The 16,409-nt window shown below is 43.5% G+C and overlaps 1 protein-coding gene across 2 annotated transcripts in view; it reads left to right on the top strand.

The window, feature by feature from the left end:
• FGF1 (fibroblast growth factor 1) overlaps positions 1 to 16,409 on the top strand; it is a 93,262-nt gene that overhangs the window by 62,800 nt on the left and 14,053 nt on the right. For both annotated transcript variants that reach the window (XM_063085929.1, XM_063085930.1), the window contains exon 2: positions 9,630 to 9,829. In XM_063085929.1, the coding sequence (XP_062941999.1) occupies positions 9,661 to 9,829 (169 nt within the window). In that variant the 5' untranslated portion in view covers positions 9,630 to 9,660. The remainder of the gene's footprint in view (positions 1 to 9,629; positions 9,830 to 16,409) is intronic.

The raw sequence follows: 16,409 nt of genomic DNA, 5'->3' as shown, positions 1-16,409 counted from the left end.
TCACTTTTCATTTGGCTGGAAGCCCCGGGCTTTAATGCATCCGTCTTCAGGAAGGATATTTCCACTTAACATGAGTGCAGGTCTTCAGGATGGCGCAGAGCCTGCAGGACACTCTGGACCAGGGTGCACCATTCAAGTTCACATATAACTGGGGCCGGCTGAGCATGCAGCTGCACCAGGGAGTGCTCTGTTTTTCCTCTTGGAGTGAATGCTGTTTTCTCTAAGTGCTTAAAAGAATTCCTGACCTCCAACTGAATGATGCTCTATAGTGTGGAAGTGTATTGGGGGTGGATAAAAGCCGGACGGTAGAGAATAAAAGATCCTGAATCAAAGGAAGAAATAAAGGCTATTGGAGGAGTCCTGTGTGTGCCTCTGTGTGTGTGTGTGTGTGTGCGTGTGTGTGCGTGTGTGTGTGCGTGCGTGTGTGAGTGTGCGTGTGTGTGCCTGTGTGTGTGTGTGCGTGTGTGCGTGCGTGCGTGTGTGCGTGTGTGTGCGTGTGCGTGTGCGTGTGTGCGTGCGTGTGCGTGCGTGTGTGTGCGCGTGTGTGTGTGTGTGTGTGTGTGTGTGGTGTCTGCTTCTATTTGTCTACTCCTCATTAAGAAGTGTGAGAGCTGAGGCTGGGATCATGCTTTGGGATGCAGTTGGGTTAGGTTAACAGCCCCACTTCCTGCTAGCTACACTTCGTCCAAGCATCTCTGCCCCTCTTATCTGGAGCACGGCTTGATGAGTCTGGTACGGCTAGATTCTCCTTAAAAGCAGAAACTGATGACTGCTACCACTTCATCATCTCTTATCTGAAAAGCCTTGGGCTAGATATGTTTCAAAATCCAGAATTTGGGGGATTTTAGAAAGGTAGTACGGCACATACATCATATTATGGAACAACTCCAGTGGAGTCTGGGACAGTACCCTAGAATCAACCATGTTAATAATTCTGTACCAGATTATGTAAATGTTAACACAAATTGGGATAAAGACTTCAAATAGTCTCAGGACAGTTTAGGCCAGGATTTGCCACAGTCCAAGTTTTGAAAGAACTTCTAGTGTTCAGAGCTTTTTGGATTTCAGAACTGTGGATTTCAGGCCTCTCTTTTCCTTTCTTTTCTTTAAAAAATTTTTAGGACATCTGCAGCATTCTTTCTGTGGCAGGCGCTGAGTAGTTGTTGACATCTACAGTTATGTCACCTTGATTTCCTTCAGATAAATTTGATTCTGGAAGCCAGAGGACAGTTTATTCTTAGTGACTTGGAGATTCTTTAGGATTAGAAGGATCCTAGGGCTGGCCAGTTTGCTCACTTGGTTAGAGCATTGTGCTGATAACACCAAGATCAAGGGTTCAGATTCCCTTACTGGCCAGCTGCTAAAAAAAAGAAAGAAAGAAAGAAAGAAGGGTGCTAAATTAAAGAACAGGAGAGGAAGCTGTTAAACCCATAGTTTCTCTGTCATCCTGGATAGTAAGACATACAAACCCATGAAATATACTGAGAACTCGTCACCAGCGTATGATATTCAGCACCTAAGCAAATGAGAAGAGAGCATCACTGCACATAAGTGATGATGAAAAATTCTAACCCCTCACTTGGAAAATGGTATTTTCAAATATTGCTAAAATATTATTAAATGTTAAAAATCAAGTTTGTTCAATCCAAATCAATAGCACAGATGACTGGCAAAACTAACAGCAGGGTACATGGATGGTGATAATCAAGCTAACACCAATTGAATGCTTGCAAGTTTCCAAGTGCTGGGCTCAGCATTCAGTACACATTATCATTCAGTATTTATGATGACTCTGGGCAGTAGCTACTGTTATAGAGTCCCATTCTGCAGATGAGGAAACTGATGCTCTGTGAGAATCTGCAATTTGCTAGTGAGTATCCAAACAGGATTCAAAGCCATGTCTAGTAGTATGCTGGTAAACCAGCCATCAGAAGAAAAGAAAGAGCAAGCCCTGATTTATAGCATTTGCCAAGTTCTGTGGTATAAACACCCTCACCAGGGCTGGTTTTGAGCTACTAATAGTTTAACAACCAGCTAGCAAAATTCCTGAATATTTAATAATTGGCTTTCAGGAATTTATAGGAGCTGTCTCCTGCGTGCCACTGTCAAGTCCACCCCACAATCAAGTCCACAATTTACTGTCAACTTTGGAAGATGAGAGGTCAGTTCTTGGAACAGAACTGGCTGGGGCAGCATGCTGACATGCTAGCCCAGGCTAGTTGGCCACGGTTATGCTCCTACCTCAGGCCCATACAGATCACTGAGGGTGGAGTATAGGAAAAAAGAGGGAGCAAACTACACACCGTCTCCCTTTCTTCAGGCAAACTTTCCTTCACCAGAGGCTGTGAGGTGGGGTGCCTGCCAACTTGACACTCCCTGGCAGGAATAACAAAACCTGGAATTGTTTTTCTAGCCCCCACACATCTTTTTCTTGGCCAGATAAGGAGATCAAATTTGAAATCAAAGGATCTGATCTTCCTTCCTGAGATCCTTAATTTCCACAGTGTTTCCTTTGAAGAGGTAGGGAATTATTTGCTACAGGATGGGAACACGGTTTGGGCCTGCTTTTAATCAAGGGTAGGGTATGCCAGCCTAATTTGAACCCAATTAAAATACATTTAGGCTCTTGGCCTAGCTTTTTTGTCAAACCTGTAGGACACCACCTTGTAATTAGGTCTATTGACAAGATGTTTCCACTAGAGGCTCCTGAGAAGGGACTGGTCCATTAATCAACAGGAATGCACAGGATACCAATTATATGCAGGTATTTGCTACATGCTAGATATAGAAAGAAAAAGTATAGTTTCTGCCTCAGGCCTCAGAGACTAATGAAAGAGACAGTCAAGTAAACATAGTTAAATTACATTTATTCACTCATTGAATAGATGTTTATCAAGTGTCATTAGGTGCCAGGCATTTTGCCAGGCACTTGGATGCCATAGTGAGCAAGACAGATTGGTTTGTACTATCATGGAGCTGACTGTCCAGTCATGAAGAGAGGCATTAATTAAATAATCACAGGAATGAATGTGTAATTAAAAACTGAAGTAAAAGCACTGAAGAAATGTTAAATGGTTCTGAGAACTGGAGGAAACTGACCCAGATAAGGGAAGTTAGGAAAGTCTTCCTTGGAGAATTGATGATGAAACTAAGATTTGAAGAAAAATTAAAAGTTAACCAGATGAGTGGGATAGAGATGAACAGTTCTCTCCAGACAGAGAGAACAGTGTGGGCAAAGACCCTAGGGGGGGATGGAGTGCAGAGTTTGCAAGGAGATGGAAAGCCAGTTTGGAGGGAGAGTGTGGGGAGAGTCGAGGCAGAGCAGGAAGCAAGGGCTGGCCCTCCCGGCATCCTGCAGGCCATGCCAAGGCTTTGGTCTTTATCCCAGAGCAATGGGAAACCACTGTGGGTCTAAGCTGAGGAATATAGATGGCAATCACACCCAGTGCTGTGATGAAGTAAAGGAAGGGCTGCTATGGGAGAACAAGGGACTCAACTCATCTAAATGGGTGTGTGTGGTGCATAAGAACAGTAGGGGAGTTAGGGTTGGGGGATGTGCCCAAATAAGGTTTTCTGGAGGAAGAAATATCTGAGCTGAATTTTTGAAGTGTAAGTATGACTTAGCCAGGCCATGGTAGAAGGGAGGAGGAAAGGAGAGAGACAGAACACTGCTGGCAGCAGGAGGATGTTTGGCTTAAGGCCTGGGTGGGTGTGAGGGTGTGGGAGGACTACAACAAGAGGCCAATAAGAGAAAAGGCAACAGGGTGAGGCAGGGACCAGATGATGAAAGCCTCATAGGTCATGGTAGGAGTCTTGGTTTATCGTGAAGGCAGCAGGGAACCACTGACCCAGTCAAAGATCTTAAGCAGGGGAGTGATGATCAGATTTATGAGTTAAAAAGTTCACTAGCAGCAGGATTGGAAGTGGATTGAAAGGGAGCAGTGCTTGAGAAGAGAGACCAGTGCTGCCTGCTGAAGAAGCCCAGGTGAGAGAGAGTGTTGGGTCTGCACTAAGGCAGTGGCAGTAAGGATGGAGAAGAAAGGATGGTTTTAGGAGACATTAAAAAGTAAAATTGAAAGGGCATTGTCATCAACTGGCTGGGTGGGAGTGATTTCTATTATACTCAAAGAATAGTCTGAATGAAACAAATTCTTCTATTTGAGTCTTCCCTTCTGACCTGGTACATGGTCAATTTTTGTAAATGTTCCATGTGTCCTTGAGAAGAATGTTGTTCACTTGATTGTTGGGTGCAGGGTTCTCTTATACATTCATCCAGTTAAGCTTGCTGGTTGTGTATTTCAGTCTTCTGCATCCTTATTAATATTTTATCTGTTTGTTCTATTATTTATGACAGAAATGTGCTAAAATTGCACACCATCCTTGCGGATTTGTCAACTTCTCTTTCTATATTTATCAAGTTTTGTTTTATATACTTTGTGGTTATGTCATTAGGTACACACAAGTTTGAAAATTTTGTTTCTGTTGAATTATTTCACTTATCATCATGCAGTGATCCCTTTTATCCTTAATTACCCCTTTTGCCTTAGACCTATTTTATCTGATATTAATATAGCCACACCAGCTTTTCATTTTTTGTTAACATTTGCCTGGTATCTATTTTTCATCATTTTACTTTTAGCCTTTCTGTATTCTTATACTTTAAGTGTGTCTCTTTTAATCAGACAGTAGATGAATTTTTAAAAAACCCAATAGCTAGTAAATTTAGTCCATTTATATTTATTGTGATCATAAATATATCTGGATTTATATCTGCCACCTAATTTTGAGCAATTTTTTTGATTTTCTATTTTTTTGCTCTTTTTCTGGATTCTTTTGGATAAGTAAAGTTTTATTTATTCAACCTCATTCCCCTTACCCCTACCAGTTGTTGGTTGGAATGAATACATTCTATCTCTTCACAATTAGTAGTTAACTTTAACATTTAACATGCATATTTGACTTAAAAAAATATGAAGTTAATTAAGGCTTATTTGGAACAAAAGCTGAGTCCTTTTTTGTACATGCTGAGTTTGAGGACACATCCAATTATCCCTTAACTGATGCCTACACATCTAACTTCAGTGGCTTTATACACTTTGCAAAGTGTCCTCTTTCATGGGTATTCTGCATTGCTTAAGCAGTGACAGGGGTTAAAAACAAAACCGAAAAAGAAATGTCAGTATTTGCCTTCCCTTGTTTCTTAGAACTATGGGTCTTTCCTTCCAGTTTAGTCACCAGTGCCAAGTTGAGCATAAGTGTCTCCCAGAAATAGTGGACTTCACAAATGCCACTTCAATAACTCTTGATAAGGTGAGAACTGAGTCTCAGACATTTCCCAGGATTCTTTTACATAACCATAGCTTACCTTTGCCTCCTTCATCTTTTCTGCTATGTTTCTGGCTTAAATAATAGAGGAAGGGAGAAGAAGCTTAGTTCATTTCTGCCAAATATGGGAGGAAATGAAAAACTCTTTCCAAACCGATCAAAAAATTATTTAAAATTAAGTGTTTAATCACAGCTGACCTAGACCACATGAGGCTTTAACTAGTTCAACATAACCAGTTACTCATCTCCTATAGGTCAGGTCACATTTTTATACTTTCCAAATGCTGTTGTAAATATTGTGCCCATTTAACCCTTCAGACAACTCTGAGTAGCAGGCAAGGTGGAGCTTATTAGAGGAAACATCTTGGTGGTGGATGAATTTCCCAGGTCCTCAGAGCTGGGCTAGGCAGTGGTTGCTTACTATTCCACATTGAAAATGACCGTTGTGTTCCTGGGCAAAAGAGTATACTTCACATCTTCTTCATGTGTCAGAGTTCAAGTCTCTTCCAGAGGCCACAGCCAAAAATGTATGTCAGCCTTAACACGAATGTTCCAATAGGCTTGGTGTTCTTCTCACTTTGGTGTCACTGATAAATCAAGAAAATTATCTGGCTTTCCTAAAATCTCACCCTAATCTCAAATGGCTGGGCTTAGTGTACAATGACGACATGGAATTCATTGGGATTGACCTCTTCTGTCTCCCAACACACACACACACACACAGATAATCCCCTCCCCTGACATCCAATAAAAAGGAAATAGTAACGAGAAGCAGAGCTTATAAATTTCCATTACACTTAATGCCTGATTTCACTTAGTTAATGGATTCATTTATTAGAGCAATTTGTGTAAATCCCCAAGGGCCTGCTAAGGTTGCTGCCTTATGGTTTTATCACATCATCCACTTCCTTTATTCCTGTCCTTTAACAAATAGCAGATTGGCAAAGGAACTTTGGACCAACTACTGCTCAAAATATAGGTAAATTGTAAATAAAGTTAAAGATAAGGGCTTTTCATGCTCCTGGGGTTTCCTTCAGTGATAACAAGGGATTTCATTTTTTGTATGTTTCAGCTGATTCATAAATCCCACCGCCACAATTTTTCAGCGTCATGTTGACTCCAGGCTTATTTTCTTGAGTCAACATTTCCCCTTCAGATTTCCAGGTATGGATCTGAACTGAAGGGTTATGGGAGCCATCTGAAGTCATTACAGCCACCACCACAACTGTCCTTCTTACCAGGGGAGCAGGCGGAGAGCAGAATTGGGGTCTTGTTTAACTGCAGGTTGCACTGTGGTCAGGAGGGAGGGGACACCTGAGGACCTGCTGAGCTCTGCTGAGGTTATTTAGTCGGTGAGAGCTGCACAGTGATGAAGTCCAGGCTGCAAGGCTTCTACATACACGTGAATGTGAGCATTAGTATAATCCTTGGCCAGAGTTTGCACCTCCAACCTCAGCCAGCCTCTGGCTCATCTGTTCCCCAACATCCTAATAAGGTGGAAGCAAGAATGCCAACGGAGCGAGCCAAATCCATGCCCGGCACTTAGAACACAGCTTAATGGAGACTCCTCCCTGGGGCTGCATTTAGAGAGCAGGCCATCCTTAACATGCAATTGCCCCACAATCAGGGGCAAACAGGAACCTCCTCAGGAGGAAACCTGGAGACAAGAAACAAAATTCTTCCCACCTAAGATTGACAACACGAATGACTACCTGTATAGCTAAATGGCAACCAGTACATAATTATTGTCTTCTGTACTAAATTAAGTATATACAATTTAGAAGGTGCTTGGAAAAAATCAATGAAAGAAACATTTTTATTATCTCTTCACTGTACTTTTAAAAGGAGGCATCTGGTGATGGTTGTGGGCTAATGAAGAGGTGATGGGTGAAGATACCACATTTGCAAGAGCTAAATTGCTTTACACGAGAAGGGGATCCAGAAGGGAGTGGAGTGGGGAATTGGAGCAATTGTGAAATTGAGAGACTGGCTGGAGGGAGGGCTGAGTGGACAGACAGGGTGAAAGAGAGTGGGAGAGACAGGGTGGGCACAGAGAGACTTAGAGGCTGTGGGTGACAGAGAAGAGTCTGGAAGAGATAGTGAGGATTTGGGAGGCAAATGTAAGGTAAACTCTGCAGTCCTCCCTGTGAAATTGACTTAAATAAAATTAATCTTCTGTTACTGTATGATATGAAACGAACTGGACAGAGTTTCACTATATATGGAGGATATGTTTGAGATGGTCTTACTTTAAATGCAGTTTATATAGTGTAAGCAAAATTCTCTTTGGGGGTCCTTAGAGGGACCTCGAACAGTAGCTGAAACTGGGGACAATTGCCCTGTGTTGCTGCAGACTGGGAGAAATGTGCCAGAGACATTAAAATGCCAGGAGTAGAGAAACAAATGGAGGCTTTCAACGTGAACCCTAATTCCAAAGTCATAAGGACAGATGATTGTAATTGGTCCTTGATTTATGATGGAATTTCTTTCTACAAGAGAAGCTCCACAAAGCTGTTGCTGGAATGGATGGGTGGTTAGTGCAGGGAGTGCAGGAGAACTGGCTGGTCTTTCATGAAGTTCACAGTGCTACAGTGTGTTTCTCCTGGGGAATGAGGAGATGTGTGGAGCCCTGCTTCACGATTGGCATGAGGGCAAAAGTGGAGGCTGTTGTTGGAGACAGCCATCATTTGGGTTCCACATGAATAACTAAATGAATGACAAGCTTATGGCAGCAGACATACTAAGCAATGGGTAAAAACCCCACATCTGGTCAAAATATTGCAGTATCAGTGAAGTCATTTAACTTTTCATGGCAGTTGAGGGCGAGTTGAGGTTCTGTGTTCCTTTTGAGGCTCAGCTCTACCACTTACTAGGTGTTGGCCTTGGACAGGTCATTTAACATCTCTAAGCTTTGGTTTCATTTTATTAAAAATGGGGATAATGTTAGTGTCTGCCTCAAAGGGTTGTAGTGAGGTTAACATGAGTTAACTTGCAGCCTAGAGCATGTTAATGATGATGATGATCATTGTTATTATAGGACCACTTGGTAATGGATATGTACAATTAGCACCTATTTACACGGACGAGGTGAAGCTTCCACCTTAGTGTCCTGGTCTCCTTTTGGCCTCTTTATTTTATAGTCTTTGTAGTCACTAGCACTTCCTTCTCCTAAATGGTGGAGCAAATACATGCTTTAAAATTCTAATGTTCACTGGCTTTGGTTTTCAATCCTTAGAGGTATAGCTGATGCATTTTTACACTAATATAAATTTGTTTATAGTGGGTGTATACAACATTAGAGGATTATAATATGTAATATGTAATAATATGTAATAGGATTCTGTATTAGAAGTGTATCTCACATTAGAAAGCAATTAGGCTGAAGGTGGCCCGTATGCATGGCCCGTGTGCATGGCCTGTGTACAAGGGATAGACTCACATTCTCTGTATGATATGAGCATATGTGGAAAGCGGTGGAACAGGCAGTATCCAGGCATATACATACGTATATATATACATACGAAGGTACTTCAAAATGATTGTGGAAAAATAGAATCGAAAGATAATACGAATCTTTCCATGAACTTTTGGAAGCACCCTCATGTATATATGTTTAAAATGAACCATTACAGCCTTCCTAATGACTTGTATAAAATTCTTCTGGTATAGTATTTGCCCTTAAAAAACCCCATTTAATTCCCTTCCATACTTTATCCCCTCGTTCACGTTCTGTTGTCCCAGCAAATGCAGAATGTTTCCGTTACATACTAACCCTTTGCTATCCTGACTGTGTCCCTGAAGGTCCCCAAATGTCCAGGCCCCCTGTGCTCTCTGCTGCACACAGGCCTTGCAGTACCTAGTCAAGACGGTGTGAGGGTGGAGGGTAGAACCTCGGTCCTGGCCTTTTGGCTTTTGTGGGTTGTAGCCAGACCCAGGGTGTTATTTTAGTGCAGCTTCAGTGTTTAATTTGAGGATGCGTGTGGACCAGAAGGAGGGACCAAAACATGATTTTTTTCCTCTTCGGCCAAAAGATTAAATTTGAAATTCTAAAAAATATACGGCTCTGTCCAAAACTGTAACCAACTGGGAAGAGAGAAATGCCTGAAAACCCCACCCATGCCAGGGACCATCCTTCCTAACCACCAGCCACCTCACAGGCCCGTTTACTGTGGGCATCACCTGGGCAGCCTGTGGTCACGAGCTGACCAGGAGCACTGTGCCCTGAAGCTGTCCTTCCCTTCCTGAAAGTGTCCATTGTGCCTTTGCTGGAAGAGCCTTCTACAGGTTTGTCTAATTTCTTACAGTTCTAAAAGCGCCACAACTAGCAGCTGAGCCATGGCTGAAGGGGAAATCACCACCTTCACAGCCCTGACTGAGAAGTTTAATCTGCCTCCGGGAAATTACAAGAAGCCCAAACTCCTCTACTGCAGCAACGGGGGCCACTTCTTGAGGATCCTTCCAGATGGCACGGTGGATGGGACAAGGGACAGGAGCGACCAGCACAGTAAGCAGCCATCTCTATTGTACACCCTTGCCTTCCTGGTGTCTTCCTTAGTCAAGGAAGGATGAGGGGAGGATCTCTAAGTACCAGTCCCTCTTCTCCAAGGTTCTATTCAGGCACAACACATTCGGAGGTTAAGGTAACAAGTGTAAAGGTCAGGGTTTGGAAAATAGGGAGTGCGGGGCTGCAGCTTACCTAAAGTTGTCCTGCTTTGAGTTGTTAAAAGGACTCTCTGCTGACCTAACACAGCTGGTTGCTCGTTTTCAATGGCTGTGGTGTTTTTGTGAGTTTCTGTAACTAGTGAAAGATCTGGCCCCCAGGGCGGGTCAGAGGCCCGCGTGTTCCATGATGGGAAGAGCCAGAGGGGCCGGGCAGTAAATCCTGCACAAAGCTGTGGGCCCAATTTCAAGTTAACAGAGTCTCCAGGTTATGTTTCCACTGGGCTTGATTTGTGAAATCCTAGTTCATCATCGTAGTCTTACACATCATAAATTATGTACCTCTCCCTCCACACATCATGCAGATGTGGTTGTGGTAACCAGGAGGGGTAAAGTCGTTCTGCAGACCTTACAGAAACCAGAGAGTGGGAGTGACTCCAGCCAAATGCTGAGCGTCTCTGCCAGGCCCTCCTGGCAGCCGGCTCTCAGAGGGTGCTGAAAAATGAGGGTACGGCCTCGGAGCCAAGAATCTTCCTGACTGTCTAAGTATAAAATCTCTGCCTTCTACTTCTGGTGTTGGTGTGTGTGTTTGATATTAGGTGTCTGGGTGCTACTGTGACTTTATCAGAGATTCCCTGAGTATCACTGAGGCGTTAGGGGTTAGGGAAGCTAAAAGTCAGACCCAGTCTCTGCTTAGAGGTTCGGCCATCTCAAGAGTCAAATATGCCACAAATCAATAGAAGGAAAGTGTGGGTGAAATCAGGGGACACAGAACAGAACAGGCAGGAAGTAAGGTCTGTAGCACTGACTTTAAAGTAGGATGCAAAACACTGGCTTTGGCTTGATGGCTTATGTATCAGGGGGTCTTAATTATTCATAGAATCTTAGCACAAAGGACCACTTCAGTGGTGCTCCCTTCCCACCTTCAGATGCACAGGTAATGGGATGGACACCAGCATTTACAGACCAGGTGGCATTGTCCTTTCCTTCCCACCCATCACATAGACACTTGAGATGAGGAACAGGATGGCTGAGGCTAGAGCTTGTAGCTGTGGGATTAGATTTTGGGGGGCTTTGTTTTGATGGCTTGCCTTCATATGGGCCTGCTGAATGCCTTATACCCAGTGAAAAACAGGTACCAGAATGAGGAAAAAAAGTTCTATTCAGTATGTTAAACATATACATAAGCAACGTTTACTGCAAATAAATGGACTTAGATTGTAGACCATTGTGTCAGGCATGAGACACAATTCGTGGGGTCTGCCTCACACATCACAAGGGGAACAGGCTTTAATTTCTCTGGGTTTTCAATGTTACTAAGAAGTGTTACCAATTTTCTGAATCAATGGGGATGCTCTCTGGTCCTCAGAATCCCAGAGGAAAGACACCATGGTGATGTGTTCCATGGAGTTAAGCTGGCTCTTCTAGGAAACCTTGAATTCTGGGGTATCAAGAGGCTATAATTCTGAGATTTCTGTACGAATGGCATATGCCTTCATTGTTGTCATTCCACTATTAACATTATAGACTTTGCACTGGGTATGTAGCATTGGGACAACTTCTGAAGTCTGCTGTGGATTTGGCCACCTGGCCCAAGATGTCAGGAATCCTTGGAACGCAGCTCAGTGCAGCCGTAGGTATGGATGTGAGGATGTCTGCGTCCAAGTAATGCTGGATTATTTGCCAAGTGGGCTTGGGCAAATTACTCAACCTTTCTGGCCTCGCTTGTGTCACTTGTAAAATAAGAATAATATTGCTTGTCTCACAGCGTTCTTGCGAAGATTAAATGAGATAAAATAGTGAAAGATCTTGGCACGGTGCCTGGCCCACAGTAACAGCTCAGCACATGCTGGTTAATACCGCTGTTCTCATCATCAGCCCAGCATATGGATATACTGGATAATATTTAAAGACCTTCGAGTCTTCTCTCTTCTATGAGACTGCCTCCCATGAAAGACAAGAGTCTAGATTCATGTTTTGATTCAGGGCCTCTCTGCTAACGTTCAGAGTTGTCGTGTTGGCCTGTCATTTGCTTACTTTAAAACAAATACGAGGGCCAAGGAGGACAGAAATCAGAGTAAGTGGGGTGGGTGGGCAGGAATCTACCTCTGTACCAGTGCCAGGAGAACTGGATAATCCACATACCCGCTACAGAGTCAGGGGCCCTGCGTTTAGGGTCAGAAAGCTTGAGTTCATTTTCGGGCTCTGCCATCTTCTAAGTGGACAATTAACATTTTCTCCATTTTGTGTAACGCGCTCTGCAAAAGAACTTCAAGTCCCATAGCCCTATGACTCTTCCAATCATCCTCTTCTGTCTAGAAATTGAAATATCTCTAGTATTCCCAGCTGTCTAATTTTGGGGGAAATTTTTTTTAAAAAAATCTTTTAATCTCACTGAGACTCAGTTTCCTCACCTGTGGAATGGTAATAACACTGCCTTGTGTGCCTCACAAGGCTGAAAACTCTTCAGTAAGAGCCTGCAGGTGAGCAGAATCCTTCTGGGCATGACTCACTCCCTGAGTGTGGTTCTGTCGCCCTCTTCCGCCCAGTGCTGGTACTGCCACAGCCCTTCTGAATTTCAAGGGTTATTCAGAGAGAGAAAAAAAAAAAAAAAAAAAATCAGCCTTGGACAGGTCCCTGGATAACTGTGATCAGTACAGTCTGGCAAGGGGATGGTTTCTTTTCCTTGATCATTAGTTTGAGCATGACTAGAGACTGTGGTGACAGGTAGAGCGTCACACTCTAAGATTTCCTTCAGGAAGAATATTTCTAAAAGCCAATCCAATGTTTAAATAAATCTACCTAAATCATGCAAGATAGAACTGTGTACCTTCAAGCTCTACAAGGAAAAAATAAATCCTTTCACAGCTTCTCTTTGTCCCCAACCAGTTGATCTGCCGTGGGCTAAATTGGGAAGTTTTCAAGACTTGTCTTCTTCCCACCTCTAAAAGAACAAATTTCCAAGCACCTACCCTTTCTTATAGTGGTATACATCTACAATGGATGCTTGTTTGTAGGTCATTCTGATAAAGACCTGACTAAAACGTCTCCACTGGTGGGAATTTCTGCCTGTAGAGAAGACGGTTTTGGTTTGTCCCTTTAGCATTCCTCAAATCACAACTATAGGCAATTATCAGCACAGGCTGTGAGCACCTGTCCCACTGCCATGCTGGGAATACCAGGCAAAATCAGCCAGGGAGAGCTGCAGCTTCTGGGGCCAAAGGGGTGCAGCTGGTGAGAAGGTTTGTGATGACTCCTGGAGCTTTAGCTCTGGTGTCACCATGACAGAGAGGGTCCTGGAACAGACACAGGTGCAGGGAAGAGAACCGGTGCCAACCTGAACACAAAGCATTTGAGGAATGTCTCATGGACCATGAAGCTCTCCTTGGAGTTGCCATTCTACATTTGTTTGTGTAATTATTAAATGGTTTTCTCTCCCACTGGACTCCGAGGATGAGGACTTTGTCTCTTATTGCTCGACACTGCAAATTTTTGTGTCTGGTACATTGCCTGCCATCTGGTATAATACCCAGTAAACATTGACTTAATGAGTGACTGAATTGCACTGGATGGCAGATAAATTCAAATTCAACAATACATTCAATAAGTATCCACTGAGCACTGGTATGTGCCCGGCATTGCTCTAGACTCCCATTTCTGCCAAACCACAGCCCGTGAGGTAACTGATTATCAGAGCTACAGGGACAATGGAGGTAACAGTGCGTGACCAGCTCCTAACCAGGAACGTGTGGCACCGGCCACGTCTCCTGCTTCCAAGCTAAGGTCCTTTCTGTATCTCCCTACCACCCCTGACACAACAACATGACAGTGCTTTCTTCCCACAAACTGATAAATACACATGGTGGATTCCCACAGCCTGCTGTGTGGGTCAGATGGGTATAGGTGCAGGTCTCATCAGCACTGTTTACTAGTTGTGTGTCACCTTGGGACAGTTACTTCTTCTCTATGTGCCTGTTTCTTTGTTTTAAAAATAAGAATGACAGTAGTTCGCACCTCATAGGAAAGTAGGAACTTTAAATGGGATAATGTTTGTGAAAGTGTTTAGCACACTGCCATGCACATGTTAAATGCTTGAAAAATGGTGTTTATCAGCATCATCATCATCATTCCTCAGCTAACTTGGCCTTCCTCATCTCACCCTCTGATCCTATGTCTGTTGAATTAAATGAATGCTACGCTTGCTCACAGAACTGAAGGTGATCTCTAGCTCAGCTTCTCTGGCATTTTCTGGCTGGAGCTCCCGAGGCCTGGCACTAGGACCTAATGTACCCGAGCCCTGCCCCGTCTCACTTCTCTGGCAGAGCAAGCTGGTTTGGGCAAAGACAAGGAGAAGCTCCACGTTTGATTCTGCTCTTTCTGCTGCAGTTTCCTCTCTGGTGAGGGGAGGACTTGATTCATTCCCCAACAGCATTAATAACTGGAACAGTAGCTAGAGAATGACAATACACTCACGAGCTTCCCCAACCTGCACCTCCTCCTGCCGCCCACAAGCCCTCGCCTCCCCCAGCACGTACAAGGCTGTGGCGGGAGCAGGCTTTCCAGCACCGCTCACCACGCAGACGGAAACGTTCTTGAGCACAGTTCATGCCAATCAAATATTTATAAATCAAGCCACATCCTAAAGGCACAAGGGGAGTTCATGGGTCAAAAGAATCCTATTTTGCAGTCTTTTAAAACGGGCAGGCTGCTCTTCAGGGAAGTCCCTACCGCCCTGTTGTTTTGTGGAGCTCAGACTTGCGTTCTCTGGTCTGATATGACTTGGCACCTAACAGTAAAGCATTTTGCTCCCCACCAGCTTGGGCCCAAAGTCACAACAGCTTTTCAAATGACCACAGTGGGTGGAGCTGGGTCTTGTTGCCAGATGTCACAGAGAGGGGAAGGCTTCCCGGCAGGAATGTTCTCCCCAACAGGGAATTCTAACCCTGGTCATATGTGATGTAAAGGACTCCCTGCGGCTCCTTCCCACCACCCCTTATCTGATTATACAGAGGGATTTTTCTAGATAAACTTAAAAAAAAATTTATATATACATATATATATATATATGTATCACTCAGTCTCTAGACTATATCAAAATTTTCCAGGCACCTTTTTCAGACCCTAAAGGAGTAGGCACCTTTACTAATTTTAAGAAAAGTCTTTTTCATACACATATATATATTCCAAACCACTGGAATTTTCCCCCTCAAATTTGATTTTTTTTCCCCTTCTCTGTCTTTCTCTAATGTTTTATGGAGTCCAGCTTGTGGCTACATTTTAATTATAAATGCCACTGACATAAAACAACCTCACCAAGTTCTGAATGAGGCTGACCTCACTTTGGGTAAACACAGCAAAGGACGGGAAGTCTCCAACCCAGAATAAACCAGGCACGTAATCTCTTTTGGTCTCTCCTTGGAGCACAGAGGTGGAAAGCGGCTTAAAGGCCATGGATGTGCATAGAAGCAGAACCTCCCTCTCCGTGCATTTCTCTGGCTGCATGAACCAGTTGTAATCTCATCTTTAGAAATTCCTAGGTCAGGACGGCAAGATGCTAGGATGGCTTGGGGCTTGGAAATGGGGCAGAGTGCCCCAAAGCTCACTTCTCTTGGCACTGGCAGGCTCATAACTCCTTTTCCTTCTTTCTACCCTTGGAAAGTAAGGGACCACATGCCTCACTGTGGACGATCTACCACTAAGACCTAATGGGAGGCTTTGGGGAGCAGAGGAGAAAACCCAAGATACAGATTTACAGTTCCTCAGACAAAAGGTGTGAACACCTAGTTGGAGTCTGCTATATTCACTCAAAAACTCTGGGTTCCCCTTTACCTAGGTTCCCTACATATGCAGAAACCCGTAAAGGGGTTTATTGTGGACTGTAGGCGGTGCAGGGATGCGAATCCTTAACGTTGGTGTTATAACATCATGAAGGATGAGTTTAAATAATGACCATGAGACAAGGTAGGAGCATGATCAACAAAAGTGATTTTGCACATTTCAGGTTATTTGACATTTATTTTTGATAAATAGACCATTCCCAAACACACCCTAATGCATTCCTAATAAAGGAGCAGGACTCTGGATCCTAATGGGGACACTGATGGGCACAATCCACCAAGCAAACACTACCAATCCTCTTCTAGTACATTCTTAAAATGTTTTATCAATTTGAATTTCTCTAAGAGATTTATATCTATCCTAGAGTATCTTTTAAAAAGTTGCTTTCCATTTCTCCTGCTAAATTAAAAGTTGTCCCCACTTAAGAACTGGGACAAAAGAGGTACACTATGAGCAACAGATTTGTCTCATTTTGCGAAAAGCTCTTGTTCCTTCATCCTTAGGATGCTTTAGAACCACTGACCTCTCTGGTCATAGACAGCAAGTCCTAAATTCCCTGTATGGGATAAAGAAGAGGTGCTCCCCCC

This window comes from Cynocephalus volans, chromosome 2, assembly GCF_027409185.1.
Source record: "Cynocephalus volans isolate mCynVol1 chromosome 2, mCynVol1.pri, whole genome shotgun sequence".
Classification (NCBI taxonomy): Eukaryota; Metazoa; Chordata; class Mammalia; order Dermoptera; family Cynocephalidae; genus Cynocephalus; species Cynocephalus volans.
This window is presented reverse-complemented; position numbering and strand designations above follow the sequence as displayed.